Raw genomic sequence first — 27,971 nt, 5'->3', positions numbered from 1 at the left:
AATCTTCCGCATTTGACGCAAGCCGGTGGTCACACTTTACAAAAGCCAGCCACGGTGAAGAGTTACGTAAGAAACACTTGTATTTTCATCCGACACTTCAGGGCAAGTTACAGATACAGACGATTTCCGCTCAGCTTACAGATCAAGTCTGGTTCAAGTTAGCAGTGTTATTATGTGCCTTTTGTTGTAGTCAGATCACTTTCAATCAAAAACAGTAAGACAATACAAGAAACATTTAACATTAAACATCAAACAAAGTGAATACAATAGCGCTTTTAAATCATCTTAGCCACTTATCGTCGCCGCTCGAAGAGGAGATGGATGTGGCACTGTACACAATTACTCAAATAACACAAAAACATCGGCACCAAAAACAGTGATATTTAATGGATGTGCAAAAGAGGGGGGGTTCTCTGTCTACTTTTATTTTTTTTTTTCCCCCACTGTTATATTTATTTAAGTCACTAGATGGCACCCTGAGGCAGCTCAACTCCTCCTCCGTGGCAAACATCCCCCTGCACATGCACGTGTGGAAAAGAATCTACATTAAAAACAAGCTCTAGTAAAAATGAGATGAAAAAACACCACCAATGACAACTCTCTCATGCACGTCTTGTTGGCTCCTTTGGTTTAGAGACCACAGTGTAACATGGTCCTCCTCTTTTTTTTTTTTTTCTTCCTTCATCTTCTCACTACATTCCACTCACAGTCTGTTTCAGCTCCCACAGTCCCATATCCACCTCTTCTCCCGGAGTAGTAGTATCTCTGCACACGCTGACACAACCAGTGTTTCTCTGGGCTCCTCAGCGACTTCGTATGGTTTCAGCTTTAAGCTTGCAGAGGAAGTAGTCCATTGTTTAGTGTTGTTGCTCGCCGATGCGCTACAATGGGTCTAGAGCTGGCAAGTTCCAACTGTGCGACCGTGTCAGTCTTTGACTAGCCTGTAAATGTGATGCTGCGCGCCATGCTCGCTAGTGGACACCTCGAAGACGTAGGCTATGCAGAGCAGGGTCTCCAGTGTGTCCCGGTTAGTCACCACCTGGGGACAAACACAGGAAGTCCAGTTCAGTTCAGTCGTGGAGGATACAAATCTTCTTACCGCACCAGAATCTGTCAGCGTGCAAGCGCAAAGAACGTGTTTTGGCCTTTTTTTCCCCACGTGCAATATAGAAAAATGAAACTGAGGTAATCGTAAGTAATAACATAAAAGCAGGAATGATAAATAAATAAAATCTAGAGACAACTATGGCAGTTTTGGAATGGGATAGACCTCTTTGAAATGAACTATGGATTGTGCTATGGAGAGAGAAACGATACACACTATATGAAACTGATGACGAAACATTACATGTGCAACGGGTGACATAATAACATTAAGTTAATTACATTTGTTTAGGTTCGAACAGCTCTGCTACGTAAACTGAAACTGTAACGCTGGTGTCTGCTACATCTCCGATACATTATGACGACGACTTTTGTTACAACATGCTGTTTAAATGCCTTCAAATGTAAAAGCAATGACTATGTAATGATTAATAAAAATTCTGCAAAGTATTGCAACATATTTCCATTAAGTGGCTGCCTGCGGCTACATTTTCAGAAACAACTCACTACTAATGTAATGTAATGTCTACAAATACTACAGACGGATATCTGGATTATAAATGCAGAGCGCTAAATTGTCATCAAACAACATCCGATGGGTTCAGACTATTGCACACGCACGCTGAACTTTCCTACTGTTGTGACAGCGTCGCGTTTAAAGCATCTGGGACACTCCACCGCTCATCCACGACATTTGGTCAAAACGTTCTGTTATTCTACATGCAAGGCTATTGTTCACCTAAAACACAACAGGGGGAGTGTGACAGGGCAACGCAGCTTCAGCGATTCATTGTGCTCAATTGGGCTGAACTGAATACAACACTTGTCACAGGAGGCACATCGATCCATTGTGCTCACTCTTGCACTGTGGAATCTGTGCGTGCATGCGTCTGCATGTGTGTGAACGTCTGTTTATGAGCGGCTCGTGCTTAATATGAGCCAAATCAGCCCATTGAGAGACCTAATGACATGCTGCCATGTAGTCGTCAGTGTGGGCTCAATATGGCCATTGTCCCCCGGCTGGTACTGTAGGAATGCAGCCGCCGATAGAAGGAACACAAACGTCTTTGAACCCTGCTGCAGCGTCTGGTATACACTCCACTCTATTGACTGTCTATTCTCTGTGAAGCACACCGGCTCATTCAGAAATGTCCAGCTACCAGCGGAATGAATAAAACTGCACGAAACAATATATAATATAATCTTCTAATGATCTGTCACAATTACCCACAGCCAAACCATCTGTTTAAAGACCTCTCACTTCCTGTTTCACACCTGCTGCATTAGTGACATGGTGGCTGCAAAACAAGGATCCTCGAATTTGAAAGAAAGCGCCCCGACACGTGTTGCACATTCATGTTGCCCTGCGTGCTTCATCACCTTAGGGTGCTATGAATGGAACCACATGAATGGCGAAGGACAATGAAGCGTTTCGATGCCAAGAGTTAGATGAGAAGATTGCGACCACTTTCATGTCTGTACGCTAAATATGAAGCCGCTGCCAGCAGCTGGTTAGGACACAGGGGAAACGAGGGTAATCCTGTTCAAAGAGTTACCCCCACAGCCCGACAAATACCTTCAATTAGCTTCTTTTGTGGTGTGAGCGCACCGGTAGCGGTTTAGTGCTAACGCGTACCACGATACAAACACTGTAAGTCTTATTTTAAACGTCCAGCGAGTAGGATGATCTATTTGCAGGGATGGGATTAAATATTTCATTGGGGTATAATTACTTGTAACTGCACTCTGACTTGCAATCCGAGTTTTATTTTTGTTTTAATTTTAGAGTGGGCCTTCGCAGCCACACCGATCAACCACAACATTAAAACCACTGACGGGAGAAGTGAATAACACTGACCATCTTGTTGTTGTGCAATGTTGTGCTGGGAAACTTTTAGACCTAAACCACCCACCTAGACGAGACTAGACTTAAGTCTTACACAATGGTGGCGACTGAAATGAATGAATTGATTCTGGCAGTATAATTTATTTCCCCCAACGGTGGATGAGCAGCCTTCATCCAACTTCAACAACAGTTGAAAGAGAGGAGACTGTGTCTGTGACTCGAATGTATCAGCTGGAGGTTGACGTGGACGTTTCTGTCTTTAATAAGTGTATTTACACAATACTGAAGCATTTTTTTTAATGGAGATAATAATACAGATGTAGCCTGTATACCTGCAGGATAGTGAAGTTTTCCAGTACGCTGTTCATCATGTACTTCTCCGGCAGGTGTTTAAGCTTGTGGATGAAGTTGATCATGTATTCACATAAAGGGGAGCGGTGGATTCGAAACACATAGCGGCCGTTCTCAAAGCGCGCGTACTCCGTCTGGGGAAAACAGATACATAAACGTGCGGTTCAATATCCGAGAACATAAAGCAGGCTGAAAGAGAATTTAAAAGACATCAAATGGTGAAATCCACTGTGGAGGGGAAAAAAAAAAAAAAAAACACGAGGACACATATTCCACTGAAACTCAACTAGATACATTGGAGATGATGTGTGATAAGCTGTAATGTGTGTAATACAATATACTTAATGCAGCATATGGCATGCCAGATCTGACAATAAACATATTTCTTGTGACAACCGTAATCAAATGATGAAGCCATTAAATATCATCATGTGGCCTACTGAGGCAGATGGCTCTACCTAGGGATGTGCGTGTATGTGTTTATATTGTACAATCCATCAGCAGCGGGAGGGGCAGGGAGACTGTTCCGTATTGTTAACAGGAAACATAACAGTTAGTCACGCTGGGGAGATTTGTCAGTTTCCTGACCACCGATCAGCTGTAATTGACTGGAATCCATCTCCAGTTGTTCACTCCTCAGGGTGACAACTGTGGTTTTTGATGTGGTCATGACCCCTGAATGTCGAAACATCCCTCCTCTGTCATCAAATCACTGATTCAACGGTCAACATTTACTGATTCATGATTGTAGGATTTATTTCAAAACAGTCGATTTTACGCAACATTAACTAAAAAAAAAAGATCAAATATTAAAAGAGGTGAGCATGCGTTGTGTAAAGTGGCATCTTAAAGATTTGAAAATCTTTTACTATAATTGGTAATTGGCTTATTTACTTTTTTTGGTTGATTTTTTGGTTCTTTATGTCTCATTGTAATTATATGTGTATGTGTATTCATGTGTGTTTGCAGTAAAAACGCACATTAGTGTTTATTGAATTATCACAGGGAGAAGGGTGGGATTTAATAAACTTTGGCTCCTCCCACTCCTTCTGAACATAGAAATGTGTTAAGTTTTGATGTTGTTTTACTTTGCATTGTCATCTTATGTTTGCTGTCGTTAGTTTGTTTTGTTTTTTTCTCCATTTATTCTGTGTTCAAATAAACTGTCATTCGTTCATTGTTATAAACTGGTCTGTGTCTGTGGAAGTAGACTGCTGTATTTAGTGTCTAATCTCTTAGTGTAATCTCTATAAACGGATGCCAGGATGTGAGTGCAGAATGCTAAATGATGCTCAATATATAATATCCAATAAATTGCTAATACTATAAACTGGACATCTCTTCCTGTTGGACCATGTGACTTGCAGTCACAGCAAAGTCTTAGCGCTGCTATTCCTCATCAAAAATGAATCCACAAAACATTCATTGAATCTTTCTTTTTTGGACGGTGTATCAGTTTGAAATATTGCAGAGAGACAATAATAGGCTCAGACTGTGGCAGCATATGGGAATAAACTGCATTCTCTCAAAACTACAAAGTAACTTTGGGTGTTACTGCATCAACCAGGACTGAGTATAAGTTTCTTAAGTGGAGATCTCCACTTAACTGCTCCAGTGCTGGAGTTTACATGATGCTTTCTGGTCCAATAAGATTTATTCCCACAAAATAGAAAATAACAATGGATTGTTGAATGGCTTGTTTTTGTAGTGAATATTCTGAAGTGATTCTGTAATGATCACTGAAGAAAAGTGCATTACATTCACCTAGGAAGTCAGCCAAGTCTGCTAGAAAAAAACTCTAATGAAACTGGATTCTAACTGTGGACAGAGGAAATAAAGGAAGCCTATAAACGCTGTGATTACCAGCGAACTCTAGTAAGAGTCGACATATAAAACAGTTCTACGTAGTTTCCGATTTCCATGTCTTACCTCCACTTTTTCTACCACCTGTTTGCCAAAGGAGCAGACCTTGGTGGATGAGGTGATAGTCATGTTCTCAGAGCTCTCGTACTGGCTGGACACGCCGTAAAAGAAGCTGCTGTCATCCTGCAGGTTTACACTGAGGTCCGCCTGGAAGGGATCAACAGATAACATGTCAGGATCAGCTGAACACCGATATGGATCATATTATGTCTCCTGGTGGCGCACGTGAACGAACAAGGACTCGCTTCCCTTTCGGTGCACACATTCCCAGCTCTACTTGGAGACATGTGTCCACTACGCATTCTCCACATGATTGTCCATTGTCTACAGTCTTGATTTACAATCTATGACGAAATATCAGGGCCCACCTCGCAGATATGCATCTCAGGGAACTCGTGTGTCGGTCTGAAAAAGACGCGTCACTGAAGGTGTTACGGCTCAACAAAGCGCGGTGAGATTCCCAGTAAAGCCACGAGGTATCAAGAGACAGATCCCTGTTAACCTTCTGTATCACAGTTAAACCAGCCTCCGGATCCCCAAGGTGCTGTGTATCACTTTTTATGTGTGTGTGTGTGTGTGTGTGTGTGTGTGTGCGTCCTCCTGTGTAACCCTGATCCTGTTGATCAGCGGTGCATTCAAGTGGCGCTGTGTTTACTTTACACAACAAGGGTGCATTTCAATAATGCTGGGAATTTCCCGATCCAAAGTGACAAGGTCACGTGATGTACCCAATGTTTACATACATCCGTTTTGTTGTCGGTCACACTTTTCATTCATTTGTTCAGCAACAAGTGAAACTAATGGAATGCCAAACGCGTGGACTCAACATCCTGTGGCAAAAAGAGGACCTCGCAAGTTCAATTTAAATGCAGCCAACGGCTCTTCATCCTCAGGTCAAAGAGGATCCAGTCATTTCTGATCGCCACGCTACTTGAACCGAGGACAGCATAATCAGATTTTGCATCAGACTGAGGTGCCGTCTCTTCTGTCAGACAGTTTGGCTGTTTTACCTTTTCCCCTGTCGGGCTCTTGTCTTCTAATGGGCCATTGAGACACCGCTCAGCCTCCTCTCATCTCTTCATCACCCCGTTCATCTTCATCCCTGGCCCATGTAATTCCTCTATTTGTCTTCATCCCTAGGGCCTAGTGACCCTCCCCGAACCGCCATTCCCTGCTTCCCTAACAGCCTGCGAGGGAATTCATCCAATTACAATCAGCAGCGTGCAATTGGCTGATTAGATCACGGTGGGCAGGCTGCCTGTGTAACAATTTAGCAGAGCCAGCTCAAATCGGATTCCCTCTGCACTTCAAAGGCGTGAGACAATCCGTTAGGACAGGGCCACAGGCGCTGAGGGGGGGTGTGAGGAGGAAGGTGCGGAGAGGAGCAGGGCAGCCAGTGGTTGACAGGGGGGTTTGCTGGAAATTCAATCTAGAATGCCATAGCTTTGGAGGTGGGTCAGCCGCCTGTCACCGTCGCCATGCCAACCTGCGCCTCAGCACGCCCTCAAGTCACGACCTGCCATGAGGCTGTGTCACTGCGGCGCCATCAAATAGGCTGTTGCCATCTTTTACAACGGCGCAAATAAGGTTATCGTATTTTCAGATGTGTTGAGGATTTCATTTTGCTTATTTTCATAGCCGGCAGCATCTCGCTTGTTTTTTCCCAGAGTGGGTGTTGAAATGCCCAGCTGTTTTGTAGCATTTCTGTGTTTTGTCATGGATGCCTTGAGAATTGGAGGACCCCCCTGGGACATGATAAGATGAACAGACTGAGAGGGGACAGCGTTATGAGCTTGTTTTCCTCCAGCGAGGAGTTGCATATGTCATAACTGTTGACTCCACCAGACTCCGACAAGAATCAAGAGAGTAATATTTCACTGATGAATGTCGCGTTGCTTATGTGCCACCCAGCGTTTTCTCCTGCCATCCCTATCTCTTGTTCATACTGTCTGCATCCCTATTTCTATCTCCTGCTCTTTATTGCGGTCTTGCTCTCTTTTCCTTTATGATATATGGCGGAGTCACCCCTCCCCTTCCTCCTCTCACCCCTGAATCAAATGCCATGGCTCGACCAGCTGCTCTCCCAAGGACTGGAGAAGACCACTTCCAATATGGTGCCACTCACCAATGTCTTTTATCTCTCTATAATAAATAATGTGGTGGTCAAGCATGTGATAGGGGTAAGGTCATGCTTACAAAGTCATCTGGTGGCATGTGAGCCGAGGCGGCACTTTGGACTTGAGCATTTGTAGTCTTTGGTGTCCCAAACCACAGCAGCTAAAGCTGCACGAGACATTTTAATGTTTTCGACGCAGCACCGTGTGTCTTCACTATCAGCTTCCAAGCACCACGCCACGGTCGTCTGAGGATCGACAACACCGCAGGAACCCAACCATCGCTTCCGCCTCTCTGCCTTCAGAGTGCCATACATTTCAGAGCTGCGAAACTACATAGCTGATTTTAAGCCTAAAGGGGTGTAGCCTAAGAGCAGGACCAGACTAGCATCCATGAACAGAGACCATGAGTATGTTCATTTAATTCAGCCAGCGATAGCCATAATGAACAAAAAATTAACTAAAAGGGTACAAAGTTGAACTTATCTCAACTTTGAGCCCACAACCACAGGTGTACATCCATGACCTGTGGTCCTAACAGCAGATCCACAATGCTGAGAGAAGACTTGGAACGTCCAGCGGACCCAGATTAAGCGGATGACAGCGAGGAGCGCTAGCTGTGCTCAAACACTTGTTCTGCTTGTTTCACACTGAACATTTAGTGTGGGAATTGTATAAGCGGGTTACCTAGGCAACAAAAGCCTAGTGACCAAGTGTCAGCTGCAAAGCTGTGGGCGACGAGTGAATGGCTTTATATGTGGCCTTGGCTTAACGCTGAAACCCTGGTGTAAAAGTGGTTCCCCAACACTGTTGGTGTGTTGGGTGGACACACGTGTTCAGTGAGCACCACCCTGAGATATGCAGGTCTATGGTAAAAAGGGGACGCTTGAGCTCTTGAATACAACACGGCAAGTCATCTACACAAGGTGCTTGGCGTTGTAATTCGTGAGGACACCACTGCTAGGCAACTGTAAACCTACACCTTACAACTCATCCACTTGCAATGTCACGAGTGCCACAAAAAGGGGCCATTCATATGCACACCTCCCCATGTGAAGGCAGCATCTGTGTTGCTGGGACATGAATAATGTATACTATGACACACGCCATTGGCATTTCTTGTCCTTTTACACATTCTTCTCTGAAATAATGTATTTTCCCTCACAACCAGGCTTAACCCCGATGCTAACCTTCCGCTTATTGTAACGTCAACACAGTTAGCGAAGAACAGCCACACGTTTCAAAGAAATGCCAGATTCTCGCTAACTAACTTTGAAAGAGTTTGGCCACATATTGGCTGACCTCTTTTTCCTCAGTGTGTGCTTTTGAAGAGGTGTTTATCTACTTGACATAGGTACAGACAGAGATGGCCGGAGGTAGACTGAGAAGAGGGCGAGTTTGTAACTGTGTACGCGTTGTGGATGATACAAATACCAAAGGTCTTGTCCTGGGGTGAAGCAACGAGGCCACATCAGAGAGATGAACAAAGTGAAGGTGTCCAATTACACCCTATGCCTCTCTCCAGCAATCTTCTCTTCATGCCCATTTTCATGCCCTCGTCTTGAATTTTCTTCCACTTTCCAGTGGATATCGCACACTCTCCTCCATCTGCCTTCATCTTTTGTTGACTTTGCCATCATGCTTCACTCTGTTATCACCCTTGGTGTGTAATGGTGAGTTGGAAGGGTTGTGTGTGTGCTTTTCGAGGGGGGCGGGGGGGTCTTATCTATAAATAAGAATATGGGGGGGCACGAGGGTTGGACTCAATGTAATAGTGCAGAGACAGGTGTCTGGGATCACATTTCTCCTAGTGAAAGATCAGGCCTGCCACTCTCCCCAAGGCTGCTGTCACACACACTCATACACGCACAGCACAGACGTATACTAATACACCCACGGCAAATGCATGCTGCGCAGCAATGCCCTCTTTGCTGGCATATGAACCACCATTCAGGTCATAGGAGCAATGACTTTCCATTCATTCTAGCCCTAAATCGCACTTAAGTTCCTTTAACTCCAATACTTAAGCTATCTCAACACAGTTAACGCCGCTAGGCCATTAACAGTCAACAGGTGCTACAAAACATTAACAAGAGCATTCACTGTACTCTCACTTCACCTTCATGACTTGTAGAGGATTTTATGACAATGTAAAATATTTTACCACACGCAGGATATCAGATAAAGCTGCGCCTGTGTTTAAAATAAAATGTGTGATTCAGAAAACGAAAGATAACTAAAGATAGAGATAGAAATGGTTAAATTGAACTGAGGTGGAAGCAAAAGGGAAAGAACAGGGTTGAAGTAGGAAATGAACTAGGCTTCTCAAAATAGCAAAATAAAATGAACAGACGAAACAAATGTTTTACCCAAAACTTGACGAGAAAGAAAGCATTGTGTGGCCCTTTGTCAAACAGCTCCTTCAGGCCCCCCTTCTTCTCTGGGAACTTGTCATAGATCTGCCTGATGTCCACCGACTCCAGATAGGGGTCACTGTAGCTCGGGTTGGACTGGCCAATATGTACAAACAGGTGTTTGTTGAACTGGAGAAACAAAAGTGCATATCAGGAGAGGAACACAGCCAAAAAACAGCAAATGTCTAGTTTGCTGAACCATTAACACCAAATGCGCTGTCGGCCATTTGTTATAGGGGAGACTGCTGCTCCATTTCGTTTTATTTACTGTAACATCTCGACACCTGTCCCTGGGATTCCAGCCTTCCCACTTTCACCATTCCTGATCCTTTGATGTGCTGTTATATATAGTCTTGTAATGTTACTACAGTTTATTTAATGATCTTTCTGAATGAAATTACAACAGTAAAAAAGAAGTGGTAAGTTTGAAGCTACAATATCCCATCTGTGCCTCAGTTCCCTTGGTAAAATAAGCTTTATTGGAAGTAAAGATTTCAAACAGATAGACAATCAGTTTCTTTCTTCACTTACATGACTCAACTTATTTACGCGTTAACTATAGAAACCGAGATAGCAAGTCTTCTCTGACTGGTCTAGTTCATTAGTATCTGAGTTAGTGATGTGGCATACGCGAACGAGTCAGACTTTTGAACGGCTCTTTTAAGGGAATGATAAGACTCGGTGCGCAGTTGCGAGCCATCATGTGCAAATGGCCTCCTACGCTTTCTTCACATGTCCCCAGTGTGCCCCATGAGTCTGTATTGCCTTCACGTTAAAGACTAATGACATCCTGTCCACGCTAATGGTTAACTAATGGGGATGACGAGTGTGAGCACCAACTGACTGGAGATTGGAGCAGAGCCAGATTTACAGCTTTATCAGGGGGAGGAGGAGATATTAGCGCCGAAAAAAAAAAAAAAAAAAACACAAAAAAAAAAAAAAACGTGATAAAACTCTGTTTTACTCTAAGTTATGATCTGCCTCTCCTACTGTCCGCCTCACTGCACTGCGTAAAACTGTAATGGATGTTAAAATTTTTTTTTTTACGCTATTTATCACAGGGAAGAAACTACAAACGACCTGGCAATATTTAAATCAGACCCACCCTTCCTGATGAGAACGTTAATGCTTGATTTAATGGTTTAATCCACTTGAGCTGGTGAATAGTTCAGCAACATCTTGACTTTGCACTTTAACGTCTGTTCAAACATCGATTTACAGAACATCCGTCATAATTCTTAAGTGACAATCAGATAAAAGTATTGAGAAGTAAAGATAAACCCAAATTGATTCTCTCTTCAGGATGGTAGCATGGTTTTTATTGGGAGGTTTTAGGTGAGGGAGAATTCAAAATAGTGATTTCAAAGTCAACGCACAGGGACATGGAAGCAACTTGTGGAATGTTTGATAACCTGTGATTGTTTCCTTGATAAAAACAAGTCACCCCTGGTTGACTTCTAAAGAATGAATGATCCACTCTTTTGAACAGCTCCCTTCAAAGAGCCATAAATCCCATCTCTAGCCTGATCATACATTGCCCATACGTGTTGAAGTAGTGATTGTGGTGAAGCAGAAACACAGGAAGAGAGAGGGACATGAAATTTCAAAAAGGTTTTATTGGACACAAATTTAGTATACGCCCCCATGTGCAAGACGAGTCATCGCCTTTTTTTAAACCACTTTCCAGGAAATGACAAACTCTAAATTACCATTAAGAGTACATACAAAATGACTTGTTGTAGCACATACTGATGTATAGGTGACACAAGGTGCAAGACATCACACCTAAACATTAAATCTGATTTCATTAAGAGTTTCACCAAAAACACTGAAAACATTTTATTGGGTATTTTGATCGAGGTCTGGAAGGAACTGATGGTTTACAGGGTTTTTTTTATTTTTCCCATTAACTATGTCCTATTTACTCACAGTTTCTGGGTCCTGAGGTTGCTCCAGAAAGGCAGAGAACTCTAGCATTCGCAGCTTGGAGCTGGCAATACTTCTACCCTGCCAAGTAGGCGCACCGGGAGACATGGGCAGTCCTGCTGTGCTTTCATAACCTGTAGAGGAGAGGGAAGCGAGTGTGTAAATGTGTGACGAAGCGGAGCTCGACAATGCGGCCATTTCTCTCAGATTTGTGCAAGCTCTCCACGACGAGCTGGGCCGCCTCATCACTTTGCTGACGTGACAGCCTTCTGTCAACACGACGGAAGAGAGACAGAGCACCCACCTGTTATGGGGGCCGGGCCAGACGCTTGCATGGCATAACTCTGCTGGGAGAAGGGCTTAATGCTGGAGAGAAGAGACAGACAAGAGAGGGAGAGGCATGTTATGCACTGTCTCGGCCTCGTGACCCCATCTCATATACTAATTGGACCACCTGACCTCTAAAGACACAGGGGGCAGAGTGGCGTGCTGAATGTCAGACAGCTGCCGAAAAACTTTTCTTTACAGTTGCACTGACGTGTTTTGATTCGAATGTCTTTCATTCAAATGATCACATGATAAATCACAGACAGAACGACGGTGTGGAATGAGTGTCTCCTTACTCTTCATGGCCTCCTGGCTGTCCGGGAAGCGCTCCGTGCCAGAACTGGGGAAAAACAAAAGTGACAATTAAAACGAGACCTTGTCCGTATTCACAATCTAAGCCTAATCTAAGCGAGTCGAGATTAGCTGACATCTGCGGCTGTTCCGATAATCGCTTCAAATTGAAAGCGCGTCAGCGTTTCAATGGGCCAAATCCATTTGCTTCTCAACAGCGCTTTTATTGTGGGACATTAGCATAGCATTTGTATTACCAGCGGTAACACTTGATCCGAGTAATCACACGTAACGCTTAAAAAAAACACGCAAATTACATGACAGGCGCCCAGAGTTGATCCACCCTTGTTTTTTCCACAGCTTGTGTTTGGCGTCCGGTCATTAGTGTTTGTTATTTGTTTCTTTAGACCACACCCTGGCAGAGACTCGGCTTCGAGCTTTGAGAAAATATGGTATGTATAAATGAGCATAACTCGAGACAAACTGAGTCTCCAAAGTGTAATAAAGGTCATAGGATTCAACTAATCAATATAGTATTCAGTGACGTAGTGGGCGAGTATCAGTACGTAACATGGTGAAAACTACTATAATCACTGACCTTGACGTGAAGACACAGGCAGTTACAGCTCAGTCTTTTCGGTTAATGTGTACAATGTAATGCAGGGGACGCTGGTCAGACACTCACCCCGCCAGCAGTGGGGTAAGGGGGTCTAGACAGGCCCTGGAGAGCCATCTTGTTCTGGAAGGCTGTCGGCGAGATGATCTGTGCTGAGGACATGTTGGCCATACTCTGCAGGGCCTTGTCTTTGGCAGCCTGGTCCTATAGAGAGGGACAGAGAGGGAGGGTAAGACAAACGGACAGTAATGCAAAGGGAGAGCACTCATCGGACTCCATATAGGTCCGCGTCCCACTTTGCCCTAAAAGGGGAAATGAAAGGCCGAGGACGGCTTGCATCATCGGTGAATCCCTGCCAGGCACAGAGCTGGAGAGAAGGTGATATTACAGTCAAGGGCCTTTGGGTCAAGAGTTAAGTTTATTGCTTTGGCAGGGGCAAGCCAGTGATGACAACTAGCTTCTGTTGGAGGTCACACTGGAAGTCAAGGCAGGCAACAGGGCAATCTGTTAATGTGCCTCTCGCCGTGATACTAAAATTGCAAAATCATAAAAGCCATTAAAAAAAGACTTAAAATAGGAAACGGATTAAAAAAAAAATTGTCCATACTGCGTGCTGTACTGTAAAATGATACGGCTCTTGTTTTTAAATCCACTCCTTCAGCAGTTTCCAAACCACAGAGGACTACAAGCACTTGCCGCCCAGCCCAAATGGGCAAGGCCACACAGTGCATTCTTCTTCCCAGAACTGGCTAACACAAGGGCATAGCTGAAATATAGGGGGGTACATGTGGTAGGGATCTCAGTTACACCAAAGACGTATTTAAAAAGGCCTGTCACAGGGGCCAACCCTGTGACCGGTGCACAGCCCTGCCAGCTGAACCCTCGTGGCCACCGTCCAAGGTGAGGGAGAGTCCTGTTGCCTGCTGTGACCGCAAGTATACGAGTGTCTGCGGATGAGAAACGTAAACTGAGAAAGTGCTGGGGGGACAGGGATGTGTAAGCTCTCAGCGTACCGCACAGGAAAACTTTTATTGTGCCACTTACCAAATGCAATACCTGGGAGGAATAATGCAGGGATTAATTTGTTTCCCGAAAATTGTATTTGGTTCTTATTCATAATCATTCAGAGCGAGCCCAAGGCTTTATGAAATGTGTTCACTTTTCATTGAAATGTGCCAGCGTCCCATTTAAACCGGCATCATTCAGGGGCTGCAATTAAAATAGCCAGTCGTTTTTGTCATTCGTGTTTTAATGGAATGCGAATACATGGCGGTGTACGTAGAAACACCCTTAACACGAAACCTCATTATAAGAGGAAATAAAAACTGGCTGATATTGTTTTTCGCCTTCTTTCCGTCAGTTTGTTTGAAACTGTGATGATGACATTTGAATACAGGCACCTTGGTCTGATTACAACCTACAAACCTGCATGAGTCAATCTCACCAAGTAAGAACATGCAACACGCTAATCACATCCTTAACTCCGCTCGGCCTATTTTTACTCTAATCACAGAGCGAAGGAGTTGAACAATTCAGACACGCTGAGCTTTTCAAAGTGCATCATAAGCAACAACACATTTAAATGATGTAAAAAAAAGCAGATAGAAGTTGACTCACGTAGCGTACCTTCAGCTTCACCTGGATCTCCCTGGCCTTCCGTCGGGCTAATACCTGGATGTGACTAGAGACCTTGAAGACACAGACAACAAACAAACAATGCAACCTAGTTAAGCACTTGCACGTGCGTGTTTGAGTGGATTTCCTTCGGCTGCGGTTTTCTCCCAGACTTGGGTGTGAACTGGAGACTCCAAACTGGCCAAAGGTGTAAATATTTGTCTGTGCGATACCCAGCGTCTCAAGACTGTGATGCATTCAAGGCCTCAGCTGCTATTCAAGCTGCAAGTCCAGGTGATAATGCTCTGCACACGTGTGGCTATTAGTGACTTCTACTGATGTATTGTTATTATGTCATTATATTTCCAGGGGTTAAATTGGGATTTACGGCCATAATGACCATAATGCCGACAGCAGAAATAAGGACTATTTCTTTATCGGGGAGTAGTTTCTGTGAAAACAGTCCTCATTGTGTTTTTTGTCTTATGAAAAAACTCAGACGTCTCAAATTCCGTCCACAAACTTAAATAGGCGAGGGAATAGCAAGAAAACTTTTATTTTATTTTATTAGTGAATTTCTATTTTGATAATTAATGGATTTGATCCCAAAGGGTCTCTGGCAAATACACTAACGTTTCAGACAGTTGTGAAACTTAAATTGCTCCTGTAATAACTAATACGGTTGAAAAAAAAAAAAAAAAATTGAAAAAAATCTCTAGAGAAAACAATTTTTGGACATTTTAAACAAGTCATCAAAGCGGTGATGCTTTATCCAGAGCGCCGCGGCTTTGTTCCCAATTCTTTAAGAGTGTACAGGAGCTCAGCTGCACAAAAAAAGTTCACAACGACGCATCAGAGAACAGTGTAGATCCAGCCATCGTGCAAAACTAGTTGGAAATATAAAGAAAAGAAGTTCATATTCATTCATTCATTCAGGGTCCAAATCCTGTCTGAAAACTGAATTTGTTAACCCTCTAAGAATGCAACCTCAAAGTAGTCTAAACAAAAAAAATGTGAGAGATTAAATTGCATCGTATGGGATTTCATTCAGGAGGACTCTGATAAGTAATTGGCAGCGCTTTGAACATCACAAACTACTTTCCTCCATGGTAATGGAACGAAGACAGAAATCTGAGAGCTGGATCAACACTTCAACACATGAAACCAGAACTATTCACACTGCTTGATGCCATTAGGCCTAAAGGGTAGAGGAATATGTCTTTCTAGACTAGAGGTTAAGAACCGCTTTAGCTGCTTTTGTTACCAAAGTTTTCTCCCAGTATCCAGCAGGGCGAATACCTTATAAAATTATAAAAATATGCACAAAACACGTATCGTTCTGAATGACTTAGACTAGTAGCACACGGCTTTAATTTTTTTTTGTTTTTAAGTCATGAACTGAACACAATAAAATAGGCCTGAACTGATGTTCCAGTCCCTATGAAACGTGCAAACAGAAGTGATGGCAGCTGCAGGTAGACAACAGCAAGTCTATATTTTTAGTCTGGGTCAGAGTAACTTTGAGACTAAGAGGTGTTACAACGCAGCAGTCAGTCATGGACCAGCAGGTGTCCCTCTCTACCTCAAACCTGTCTCACTATCCATCGCTGATCTGTCAATGCCCCTCCTCCTCCTCCTCCTGCTCCTCCTCTTCTCCTCTCCACTTGTGTCTTTTCATTCCCACAGACTCTGCCAGATGACTTCGCAGAGACCCCTTTCCCTCCACATCCATCACTGGCCCATACATCAGTCCTTCCATATCAGATACCGTAGTGAGGATAGAGTTCCAAATCCCTCGCCATCCCGCCTCAGTCTCCCATCCAGATCGCTGTATTCCCCAGCTTCTTTGCTCTTCTAACAAGCACCGGACCCATGAGGTGGTGAAGAAACAACACCGACACATGATCTTACAGCATCTGTGCATTGGGCCCTGGCCCTAAATCAATCGTCATCTCCACACACGGGGCGGTGGGGCATCACTCAACACGGGTGGACTTTCTGGAGGGGCATCTAAAATAGGGGCTGCTGCAAATGGCATTTGCAGAGGACTCACCTGCTTCCTGGTCCGCGTCTTCCCCGTGCGAAGTTTGATGTACCGTGCAATCAGCTCATTTCGTCCTGTAAGGGGCCAGAAAACATCTTCTTAATGTGAGAAAAATAATACAGGGTTCAGTCATTTGAAGTCTTCTAGGGGCTAATTTAGTTTTTAAATTGGGTTATTTGCTATCACTATTTTATGTTACCAACTCGTTGTTCAGTGTATATGTATATATGTGTGTGCACACAGTCAAAGACACTTTTTACCTTTATTTTAAACTATACCTGTACTATACTAACCTATGCTGGTTAAATATTGGGTTCACAATTGAGTTCAGTTACTTTTTTTTTCAGGAAATGTGCTTTTTCCATTTTTTTTTTTTTTTTTTTTACTTCACAGATCTGGAAAAAAAAAATATATAGTAGGTGATGCAACACCACATTTAACTCATCATCAGCGAGCCTGCTCTGAATGCTCGACCGAGGCAGACAGTACGAGAGGGAAGAACGAGGAAATGCACGGATGCACTGTACGAACGGCTAACAGGCTATATAAAAAATGTCTAAAAATACGTTCAGACTCATGAGTGTGCACACATTTGCGAGCGACTCCGTGCACGCACGTATAGATGAGTGTGCAAACACACGAGCCCGAAGCAAGCTCCGAGGCTGTCAAGTGTGTCAACGCTGAAAGCTGCAAGTGTAAGTATATCGCTAAGTATACACTTCTGTCTGTGTGAGAGTTTGCATCAGTCTCGGGCCGACCCCCCTCGAGAGCTCGCTGAGCTCATATCTCCACGGTGAGTGTGTGTCTTTGCGCTGCTGCTGCTGCAGCCGCGGCCACGGCCGCTGCTGCTGCTGCCGCTGCTGACAGACAGGTCACATTGGCGGAGCAGGTGGAGGCTGCAGCCATGCGATCCTCAGACCGGTCTCGGGACAGACACGGCACAGGCCAGTGAGCAGAGGGGGCCAGTCTGAGGCTGTGAGGCAGCTGGTGTGTGTGTCAATGTTTATGGAATATGCTTTTACGCCTGCAGTAAATTTTGAGCTCGTTTCCCTCCCTCCCCCCCACTTCCAAATTCTAACGTGTCTGTGGAGCACAATGGTCCACATGGTTTCAGTCACTACCTTCATCCACGTTTAACTTGTGTGAAGGCTAGAACAGAAAATGTTTAAACAGACAAGTTTTACAAGAAACAATAGAACTGTCTAAATATTCAGAGCCTGACATTTCTCCAACGACTCTTTTTGGACGGCTGGTGGGAGCCGCCATTTCTCTAAGCAAACTATTTAATGACCAATGAATTGTGACAGGCATTTTTAATAATAGACTCAATATTAAACTAAATAGTGTGCACAGTTATATAGAGGTTACTTAATTACTTAAAAGAGACCCAAGAGATGTTTGCATATTTAGGTACTGGGAAAAGTGATGATGCAAACAAACAGCACGCATGCAAGAATAGGTACAGAGTGACTCACAACCCTCACACTCAAAGGACCTCTCATGCACCACCACAAGCCTCCACACACACACAGACACACACACACACACACACACACACACACACACACACACACACACACACACACACACAGAGTCATACAAGAGTTTGCTAGACTTTGCACCACCTCTTAAACACGGCCATTTTTCCCTTGGCACCACATCTCCATGTGAATTAACACACACTTCAGTCACGACACACAACCTGGTACAAACCCGTCAGATTTTCCCCCTCACATAGTGATGCTCGGGTCAGACCTCGCGACGTCTCAAAAACCAGCCAATCGGGCGACTACGGATGGCGAAAAGAGGAAAACTGATACACGGCCGAGACACCACCGGGCATTTCTGTCAGCCAATAAAAGTGATCAGATTTTGGCAGAATGCGGCGCATCGTTTCTACATGGTGATCATGTGGAGCTATTACTCCGGGACCTCACGGTTTGCTCAGACACAAAAACCCACTTAATGGTTTTTGAAAGTATCTGTGTTACAAAGTCAACGGTGAATGAACTAAAACCTTAGACGCATGTAACAGCCAAAGAAAATGGTGCGATTATACACAGAGTTGTATTTTAAATAACGATCATGGGAAGAATAATTTCACTCTTTTTTCACTAAGGTAATTGTTAAGATGTGAAATCTGAACCAGAACAAGTGTCTGAAATGTGCGACTTAATACCTCTCTTAACTTTCTGCTGCTTTCAGGTCTCAGCAACAACTATTATGAGTACATTAACAAACATTATAGGAATGATGGCATGGTCACAAAAATCAAGGGCAAATCTGAGACATAATCAACTTGAATTACCCGTCAAGATAAAATAACTATAGTCCACCAACTTGGCTTTGGAAAGTCAGGACTCAAGTCTCAGAGAAATCACTACAGCACTGTAGTATTGAGGTACCACACCGTGGAATCAGTAGTTTTTTGGATGAAGGGAAAGTTATCACAGTATTGACACAATCTACCTCCTGTGAATAAATTCCAAAAGATCCAATGAGATGTACATGCTGTCTTGACTTTTTTATTTATTTATTTTTTATTTTAAAAAAGAAGACTGGTGGAGAACTTCGTCACAGAGACGATCCTCTAAAGCTCAATATCAGCGAAACCAGTGAGCTTGTGAGGAGAGAAACGTGAGGGCCACTTGTGTGAAATATGGTCAGAATTAACGCGTGAATTCTTGAGTTCCGGCCAGAAGGAGTGACTTTGACCTTGCTAAGGCCTCGCTTTAATTAACTTATCCTTGAGTCCAGATTAAGAGTTGTGCCAGATTCGTAGAAATCCAAACATCACTGCTGGTTTGGAAAGGAAAAGAGGGGAAAAGTGGTCAATAGCTTGCGGCCGTGAAAACGTACACACACAGCGTATATACGCACACACGCATTAGCCAGCTGTAGGGCCGCCTTTGTGCGAGGCTTTTGTGGACTAAACCCTGCTCTGAAACCCCGCGCGCTCCACTTTATACACACAGCCGCACACACAGATACACCGACTCTCACACTTCAGCCCCGGTTGCGGCATTCGTTCCGTCTCAATCTTATTTTCCTTTCAGGGCTGTAACTCCTCAACCATTTAGTGTTTATCAGGAGGTGCACTCGCCAGCCGATTGTTTGAGCCCCGAAATGCATATTTCTTTAATTCCCCGGGGATTAAGAAAGTGTTCCACATTTTCTCGCAATCAAATTCTTGAAAAGACGAACAGAGAGCTTTGTCAAAGTCCCCACGGTACTTGCCCTCAAATGAACATTAAGTTGCCCGTATTGAGTTCCTCATATTACGGCAGGTTCTTCCAGCTCCCAGCGTTTTACCTTCAGTCAGTGTACAGTAGGATGTACACTGCATGTCCAATATGGATTTTCAAAGCACCAGACATACATGTGAGAGCCACAGATGAATAAAATTCTTAGTAATCTTTTCATTTCTGTCGCCAGACACTTTTAAACTATGTTGTGACTTTACAAGACTCTGAAGTTAACATCAAACTTGATCAAACTGTAAAACATCATTTTATAGCAGGTCGGGCACAAGCATGACAACACTGAAATTAGACCAGATGGATAAAAAATATGTTGTATTATTCTAGTACTGTCACCTATATTAAAAATAAATGTATGAAATGTAAAAGACGGTATTGTCTTCAACATCAGCCAGGTACATTTGTCAGGCATCAAACCACTTCATTAAGAAGTCGTCAAAAGGCAGGTCGCTGCATGTTCTCGTATCAGATGCCCTGCCACTCCTAGTGCGAGTGCTTGGGGAAGGGCCCATCAAAAATACCCTCCAACACACCCATGAGATCAGAGAGGAGACTCAGTCACACAGCGATGAGATCATTATATCCAATGGGAGCAGCAGACAGGGGACCTGTGCCAGCCAAGGCTGCAGGAGAGTCAGTAGGAACATTATACCATCAGCCACCGGTCCACAGTTTGATGTTGTTTATCACACCGCCTGCAGTCACGGGGGGGGGGGGGGGTCTGATTCTGGAAACATTTCTTAAGGGCATGAAAAGTGGCGTGGAAGGAGCAAAGTGGGGGTTTAACAGAGTTCAGGGTGCCGTGTTTTCCGACTTTGTTTTAGATTCTGTAATAATGTATCACATCATGACTAAGAGCGTGGGTAAATTAGAACAGATGTTGTGGAGCAACCTTAAAACCGAGCTGTTTCACAAAGAAAACACACACACACACACAAAAGAGATGCGTGTTAACTGTTGAAATATGTGAAATGCCTCTTTTGTCAGATGCACAGAACGTTGTAAAATAGAAAAAGCCCAAATAATGGTAACGTTCGAGTCAGTAAACTAGATGGCAAACAGGAACGTATTTGTTCGTACGGAGTACCAGAAACAGCACGCCTTATTTTCTCCATATCTATGTGTCACTGACCAATGATCACTAAACAGAAGCACTCTTCTAAGGTGATATGAGGCTTATGAGTATTTTATGGTTTTATGTGAACATAATGTGCAGTAGTCATATATGTAGTAGTTGATCATCTGCCAATACCAGTCTCCATGAGAAACTGAGTTAATTATTAAAAAATTGAACCAATAGTGAACTCATATTAGCTAGTACTCACATCCAAACTCATTTTAACACGTCTGCAGAGAAGCGTGTGAATACTGTACTTAAATTGGACAATTAATAATCTTAGTATGCTTTACTTTTACAAGTATAATAGTAAAGAGACACATAAACATCATCCTCCTCCTCCTCCTCCTCCTCCTCCTCAGGCCTGTTGGTAGAGGTCGGGAAGAAGGAGGCTGATATGTCCCTTCCAGAGTCCACCCCTGGGCCTGGCTGCTCATAAATCTGCCTTTCTCCAGCGGGGCCACGGACATCAGTGGCCTGGACTGATCTCTCTCCCTCTCTCTCTCTCGATCTTTTCTTCTCAGTGTCTCTCTGCCTGAGCCCAGTGCATTCCTGACATTCCTGCAAACTGACTGGTCAGCACCGAGTCCCGCATCTGCCGCTCCGACATTATCCCGTGTCCTGTTTTCCATGCGTGGGCGCAACAACAACCTGACACACAGTACACAAACTCACGTGGACAACTGTATCACAGAGACCGACGAGAACTCCTGTTCAGATCGTCGTCGAAAGCGAGGTTTTGCGTCAACAATATGAAATATCCTTCGACTACATTGTGTTGCATCTCTGCCATATTAAAGTGCAGCTGTACGTAAACTCATGTCCTCTGAAGGCACATCTGCCAGCCATACCGCCCCCCCCTCCCCACATATGCCCCCACTGTGCCTGCTCAGGAAGACAAAGGTCACATTTAGGTTACAGGAATGTCTTGGCTGAGTGTTGTTTCCCCTCCAGCAGAGCCTGGATGCAGCTTAGTGGGCTTTGAAATAAACTCTGTCAAGTTTTTATTCCAGAGACAAGTGGAGCATTACATTAGCAGAGAAACGAGAGTGAAACGCTAGCATACAAGTCATATGCAGTAAACTCCTTCGGCTCAGCCTTTCCCATTTTTAAGTTATTCTAGTTCTGGTAAAGTATGCAATAAACATCTTAACTGCAAACATAATAATGTGGAGGAAGGATAATAAGTTCAGTTCATCATATCACGACAAGAAGGTGAAGTCAGAGAGTGAGGTGGGCTTCACATCATTACTTCACTTGACATTTTAAATTTTCATTTGCCATTATGCTTCTTATACTGGCACGAAACATTTAGAAACAACTTTAAGTAACAACACATTTTGCCTGCTAACTCTCTGTGGCTGCCGCTCCACTTCAAATTCACAAAGGGCAGGAAAAAAAAATTATTTCCTCATTATTTCTAAACCAAATGAGTTTTTATTGGAAGTTCTCAAGAGACTTTTAAGACACAATGAGTAAATGCTGCATTTCTGAGATCAAGCGTTTTGTCTGGCGTCTTCTTCTTCGTCCGTACACATGCGTTAATACCTGATAATCTGTCATAGGTGTCATTCATACTTGTTAAAACCACCTCTCTGACTGACTCCCACACTTAGAGCAGAGCCTGATCTAAAGTTTGTTTTTGATTTCTGGCAAAGTACAGTTAACCTGGCAGAGAAGCAACTTTAACAGATGTCATGTTGCAGTATATTAACACAACCTGCCACAAGTGTCTGCACAGTTGCAGAGATTTACGTGGGGGTAATTTGAGAGAGTCTCGACGTATGTTAATCCCACAGACGGATTAACAGACATCTGACCTGTTTGGGTGGACATCTCAGATCAGTGAGGTGGGAGGCGGGAGGATCCAAAGTGACAGCATTGTCATGTCGGTCGGAGACAGAGACAGAGACAGAGGAGTACCGACCGGAAGTGAATTGTCTAGATTCCAGAGGTTCATTTACTCCTCAAAAATCCTCCAACATCGAGTACAGGAGTCCACAGTCAGTGGCTAAGGGTTCCTGTTCCTGTTCCTGCTCATGTAAACCTCTCATCCAGGAACAGCAAACATGGATAATAACTTATTATTATCCCAAGATTAATGACAAAAAATTAAAGCAAAATATACTGACAAACAAAGTTTGGTACAATAACTTTGCAACAGAATGTTTCCACATTTTCACTAAAGTGGTAAAAGTTGAGTCAGTCAAGTCTTCATTATGCATACCACTCTATGTTTACCCTTTTTTATTTTTTATTTGCCAAGCCTTTGCTCCTTTGGCCAAACCACAATGGTTCAGGCCAATCAAGTTCCTATGAGGACTCAGTCAGAGATCTGTCTCTCAGACAGTGAGACTAGTCTGATTGGTTGAAGTTAGCCTGAGCTTCATGGTAATAAATATTCAACCAACAACCTACTTAGCATTACACTTCTTTTCTAATAATCTTCTGCATCAGAACAGATGTATATAGGTATATAAGGGCCTGATCTTGATGTGGGATTGGTAATAATTAGTGGCATCAATCAGATGGAGCTGCTATGACATGATACATATCACAGGATAATATGGTGTTTAAATAAAGATTCTAGCAAAGTGCACATAATAACCTTGATTTAGATTAATTTGAAATATGTATTTGTATCTATATGGTGAAACTAATTTCAGCATTAGTGATAGTTGTGAGTACTAGCACAGTAATAATGGTAACCAGTCGAAAACCGCTGGAAACACTGGTCCAGAGGCGTCTTCAGCGGTCACCAGGTCACGGTCACTTTATCACCAATGTCAGGGCCTTGGTGAGGACTCACTCTTACTCGCCGCCGACCTTTAAATCATACTTAAATCACATGAGACCGACTTCAGACAAAAACATACTTGCATCGCCTGACAAAACTGACAATGGCTTGACGTGTTGCACAAGCCAGGCTCAGTGGGAGCATGATTCATCGTGCGGCTATTCTATTCTTCTGAACTGACAGTAAAATATGCCGCTACTGAGGGGAGCTTTGTTGATGTTATTCACTTCACTAGCGCAAAAGAAAATCTTTTTTTTTTTTTTTTTCCCCTCACAGGAAGGAAGACACGTCAAATTGTGAGAAAACTGCTCCTCGCGCAGATGTTAGGAAATCTAGTGTGACGAAACCAAGCAGCTGCATGAAACACTGTGTGATGCAAGAATTAATTCTGCTGGATATAAAAAGAATTCAAAAGACGTAATAAAATAAAACAATTACAGTTGCAAAAAGCCGCACATAAATTACGGGGGCAGATAAGTGGCAGCAAATAAATAAGAAAGATAATCACATTTCCAGGGTCACATTCTCCGAGAGGAGGGCTGTCAGCACACTGGTACAAGTTTGGGACTTTTTGTCCGGCGTGAGGCCCTTCGGTCAGACCACAGGGCACGTCTCTCGCTGAGAGCCGCACAAGGCAGGAAATGTTTTCCTTGGCAGATGCATGTCGAATGATTGCTGGAGCGCGTAACCGCCGCAATATCCGTGACACCGTCCCTAATAAGCGAGCTAATTGGTCTGTTGAGTGTTGGGTGCGAGGGCCGGGGCAATGCACAGCATTATGAGAAAAAATGTGGTTAATACGCACTGAATATGGGGTTAAAAAAAAAAAAAAAAACATTCCAGTCAATTTAGGAATTTACAACGCACAAGGTGATCCGAACACATTCCTTCTGTTTCGCTGCCTGGAGACTCAATATGATATTGTTTAGTGAAGAATGGCATTCATTCCTCGGAGGGGAATTCGAGCCGAAATTCAGAATATGTCGCTCCGCGCCGTCAGACACTCGTTTTCCTGTGCGTTTGTTTTGTCTGTGCATCTATACTTAGCCCGTGCGGGAAGCCTAAATAACATTTCTTAAACCGTCGAATCATTGCTCCGCAATTTTATGTATGCCTTTACAGATATTCTCAGCTGATATTTGATTTAGCTACCTGGTGTAAGACAGCCCATCAGCACTTTAACAGCGTTAACAACACTTAGGACCTTCAAAGTGGCTTTGCATTGATTGTGGTCGCCTGAATGACTTGAGTTGTTGACCACCGGTGACCTCGGGGATGGCGATAAAGGGAGAGCAGCAGGGGCTGTGAGGACAGTAAGGGGAAGAGCTGCTCGAGTTGTTTAGGGGCAATAAGGGCAAAGCGGGCCGTGCGACGGGCTCAGCCCGGCCGCTTTTCTCAAGTCATAAATCTGGATTTGCCGCGAGGCCGTCGAGGAGAACTTGAGAGCAGCGGCTGGAGGCGGGCAGGCGGGGAGAAGGGAGAAGAGGTTGTTCATAAAGGACAAATCTCTACTTTTCTCATTTCAAACACACATATAGGGGACAGGTGTAAGGGAGTTCTGCCGGGGGCCAGCTCGAGGCCATGTAAGACACCCCAGTCCACCTTGGTGTTTATTTGTCCACCCCTCCTCCTCCCCTCCAGACGCTCAAAGGGTAAACGTCTATTCTGGTTTAGGGTTACAGCCAAGCTGCCTTGAACCCCCGCGCTCCCGAGCGCACATGCCATTCCTAGCAAGCCGACGCGCTCCCTGGCGTGCATCACCTGCCCCTGACCCACACAGGGAGGAAGGGGTACCTCAGTGCCTTCCTTGTCAAAAAAACCTACCCCCCCCCACCGCACTCCATCCCGTGACACAGAAGAAGACACCTGCCCCTCTCTCCTCTGCCTCCCCCCAACTATTATTACAGGCTTTATAAGGATTTAAGTGTTGATCACAGGACGGCCGTGACCTCAATAGGAGGCTAAGCTAGGCTAGGCAAGCTAACAGTTAAAGGAGCTGTCTGGCACGGTGACAAAACGAGGCGATGACAGAGCCTGTCTGAAAGCGCCGCTACCTCCATCCGCTCTGTTTTCCACCAACCAGATCCACTATCAGTCAGTCAGGCAGACAGACTACGGCCAAACCATCTGTCACCGAACGTCTTTCAGCAAAGAGAAATGTTGCCTCACCTTCCCACCCAACACCTGTTGGGAAATGACATTATCCAAAGATTCAAGAAGGAAAGTTCTGCACAGGCTGTGCTGCAAACCGCAAAACATGATTTGACTAAAAGCTACCACCCCAGTGCGGAAAATTCAAGCACACTTTATTATTTGCCTTATTTGAGGCTAAGACCCTATGAATTTAGCATGTGTGCTGGTTAATTACCAACACGTTACTATATGCAGGAAGCAAATCTTAATGTTTTCAAGTCTCTTGTTTTCATTCTCAGCTAAATATTGTGTCTTATTATTGCCAATGGTCAAACTGAAATGCAGGTTTTGAATTCACCACGTGTGGAAGAATGAGAGGCCGGAGTGCATGTGCGTGTTTTTGCCACATCGTGCCATCATACTCTACGTTTTGGAACCGAGCGGAGCAGACAGCTGCGCAGGAAACAGGAGTGATGTGAAACACGAACACATGGAGCGGTGATGCATATGTGTGTGGGAGAGCATGTGAAACGCATCGGACCACAGGAGCACTGTACACAATGAGAAGTGTGTAGCAGCAGATATTTGCCTCTTTGTGCCTCACAGCAGCCCTACACAAGTCTTCAATTAGCGGGGGTTCACATACTGTATTGGTATGTTCACAGACCGTGTGGAAGAAATATTTCACCCCTAATGAATCCCCAAATCAACAAGATTCACTGACACATTGGTGAAATTTAAACATGGTATAAATAATCAGTCCAGCAAATAGAGTGCACTGATACCACTAACTTTGACAGAGATACTGTACATACTACAGGTGAAAAAGCCACTGATCTCACTTAACACTTATATAGTTAGATTTTGTACCTATAGATTCAACTTGTAAATCTTCGTTTGTGTATTTTGTGTTGAAGGTGAAAGTGTGGTAGTAGTAGAGTAAGTAGTTATTGTCCGTTATCATGTCGGTTTATACAGTTAGTAAAACAGTGAGACTAGGAGGAAAAATGTATTACACAAATATTTCACACCTCTTCATGATTCATTAACATAACGAGTTAAGTCTAAAGTAGTTAAAAATTAAACTGAGCGCGTCCCAACGTAAGGGTCGGCTCCCAAAATGTGTCTTTAAAATGGGAAATGTGCCGAAAGAATACATCAATAATAATATACATTATTGTTAAATATATTAATTTCAGTGTGACCTAACAGTCTTGTAGCTCGTAGCATAATGCAATAAGTTTCGCCTGCATATGCGCAGTAAAGTAATGTGGCTAAATCAGCGCAGATGTCCTGCTCATACTACGAATAGAGTGTGCAAACATACAGGTGAGTTGACTCACTTTTTAATTCTTTATATATATATACACACACAAAACTTAAGCATTCATGGTTTCAACTGAAACCCACATGTTACTAAGACTTTTCCCCAGACCTGAAGTGCAAAACACATAACCACACACAGAGAGTATGGAGTAACAAAGATGGGCGTACCGTACATCTTGCCCTCGTCAGAGAGGATGATCTTCCGGCGGCCGCAGGGTGGGTAGATGGCCAGGGCCTCCTGGAAGCTCTGCTCGATGTCGGGGCTCCACACGCCCTCCGCATCGTTCTCCAGGGGTTTGTCCAGCCCATCCCCCAGCTCCTCACTCCCACCCCGGGGGGAGGGAGCCGGCACCCACTCCGCAGACGTGGTGGGACGACACAAAGGGGACCACAGAGCGGGAGGTGGAGGTTCTGGGTCTTGGGATGAGACGGAGGTGGAAGGAGGAGGAGGTCGCTGCAGAGTGCGGGCCCGTCTGTGTCAAATCCACAGGTGGGATGAAGACGAGGGATCTGGATGGGACAAGACGGACGGGAAAGAGCAAATTGACACTCATCCAAATTTATCCACCTCAAAAAGAATAAATTAAATCACAGTATAGGTCATTTACCAGCGCTGAATAGTAGTAACATTGTTTATATTGTGATCATGAGCATTATCATATAAGAGAGAAAAATGAATGTGTATATTATGTTTCCAACCAGATGTTAGGGACAGAAAAAGGGAAAAAAATGGAAATTCCTCGAAATCAGACGAATAATATTTTCACC

At 43.9% G+C, this 27,971-nt stretch overlaps 1 protein-coding gene across 1 annotated transcript; it reads right to left on the bottom strand.

The window, feature by feature from the left end:
• Positions 1-62: 62 nt before the first annotated feature.
• On the bottom strand, positions 63-27,681 carry LOC125014630 (transcriptional enhancer factor TEF-3-like; the record flags this gene model as incomplete). The annotated part of the gene is made up of 11 exons (XM_047595874.1): positions 63-1,039; positions 3,283-3,435; positions 5,231-5,371; positions 9,708-9,881; positions 11,682-11,812; positions 11,983-12,044; positions 12,302-12,345; positions 12,982-13,116; positions 14,539-14,601; positions 16,580-16,644; positions 27,372-27,681. Coding segments are annotated over 11 exons (1,392 nt in total), but the record flags the coding sequence as incomplete, so codon positions are not given.
• Between the last annotated feature and the right edge of the window lie 290 nt (positions 27,682-27,971).

This window comes from Mugil cephalus, chromosome 10, assembly GCF_022458985.1.
Source record: "Mugil cephalus isolate CIBA_MC_2020 chromosome 10, CIBA_Mcephalus_1.1, whole genome shotgun sequence".
NCBI classification, from domain to species: domain Eukaryota; kingdom Metazoa; phylum Chordata; class Actinopteri; order Mugiliformes; family Mugilidae; genus Mugil; species Mugil cephalus.
Note: the sequence above shows the minus strand (reverse complement) of the source record. Positions and strands in the feature narration are given on the sequence as shown.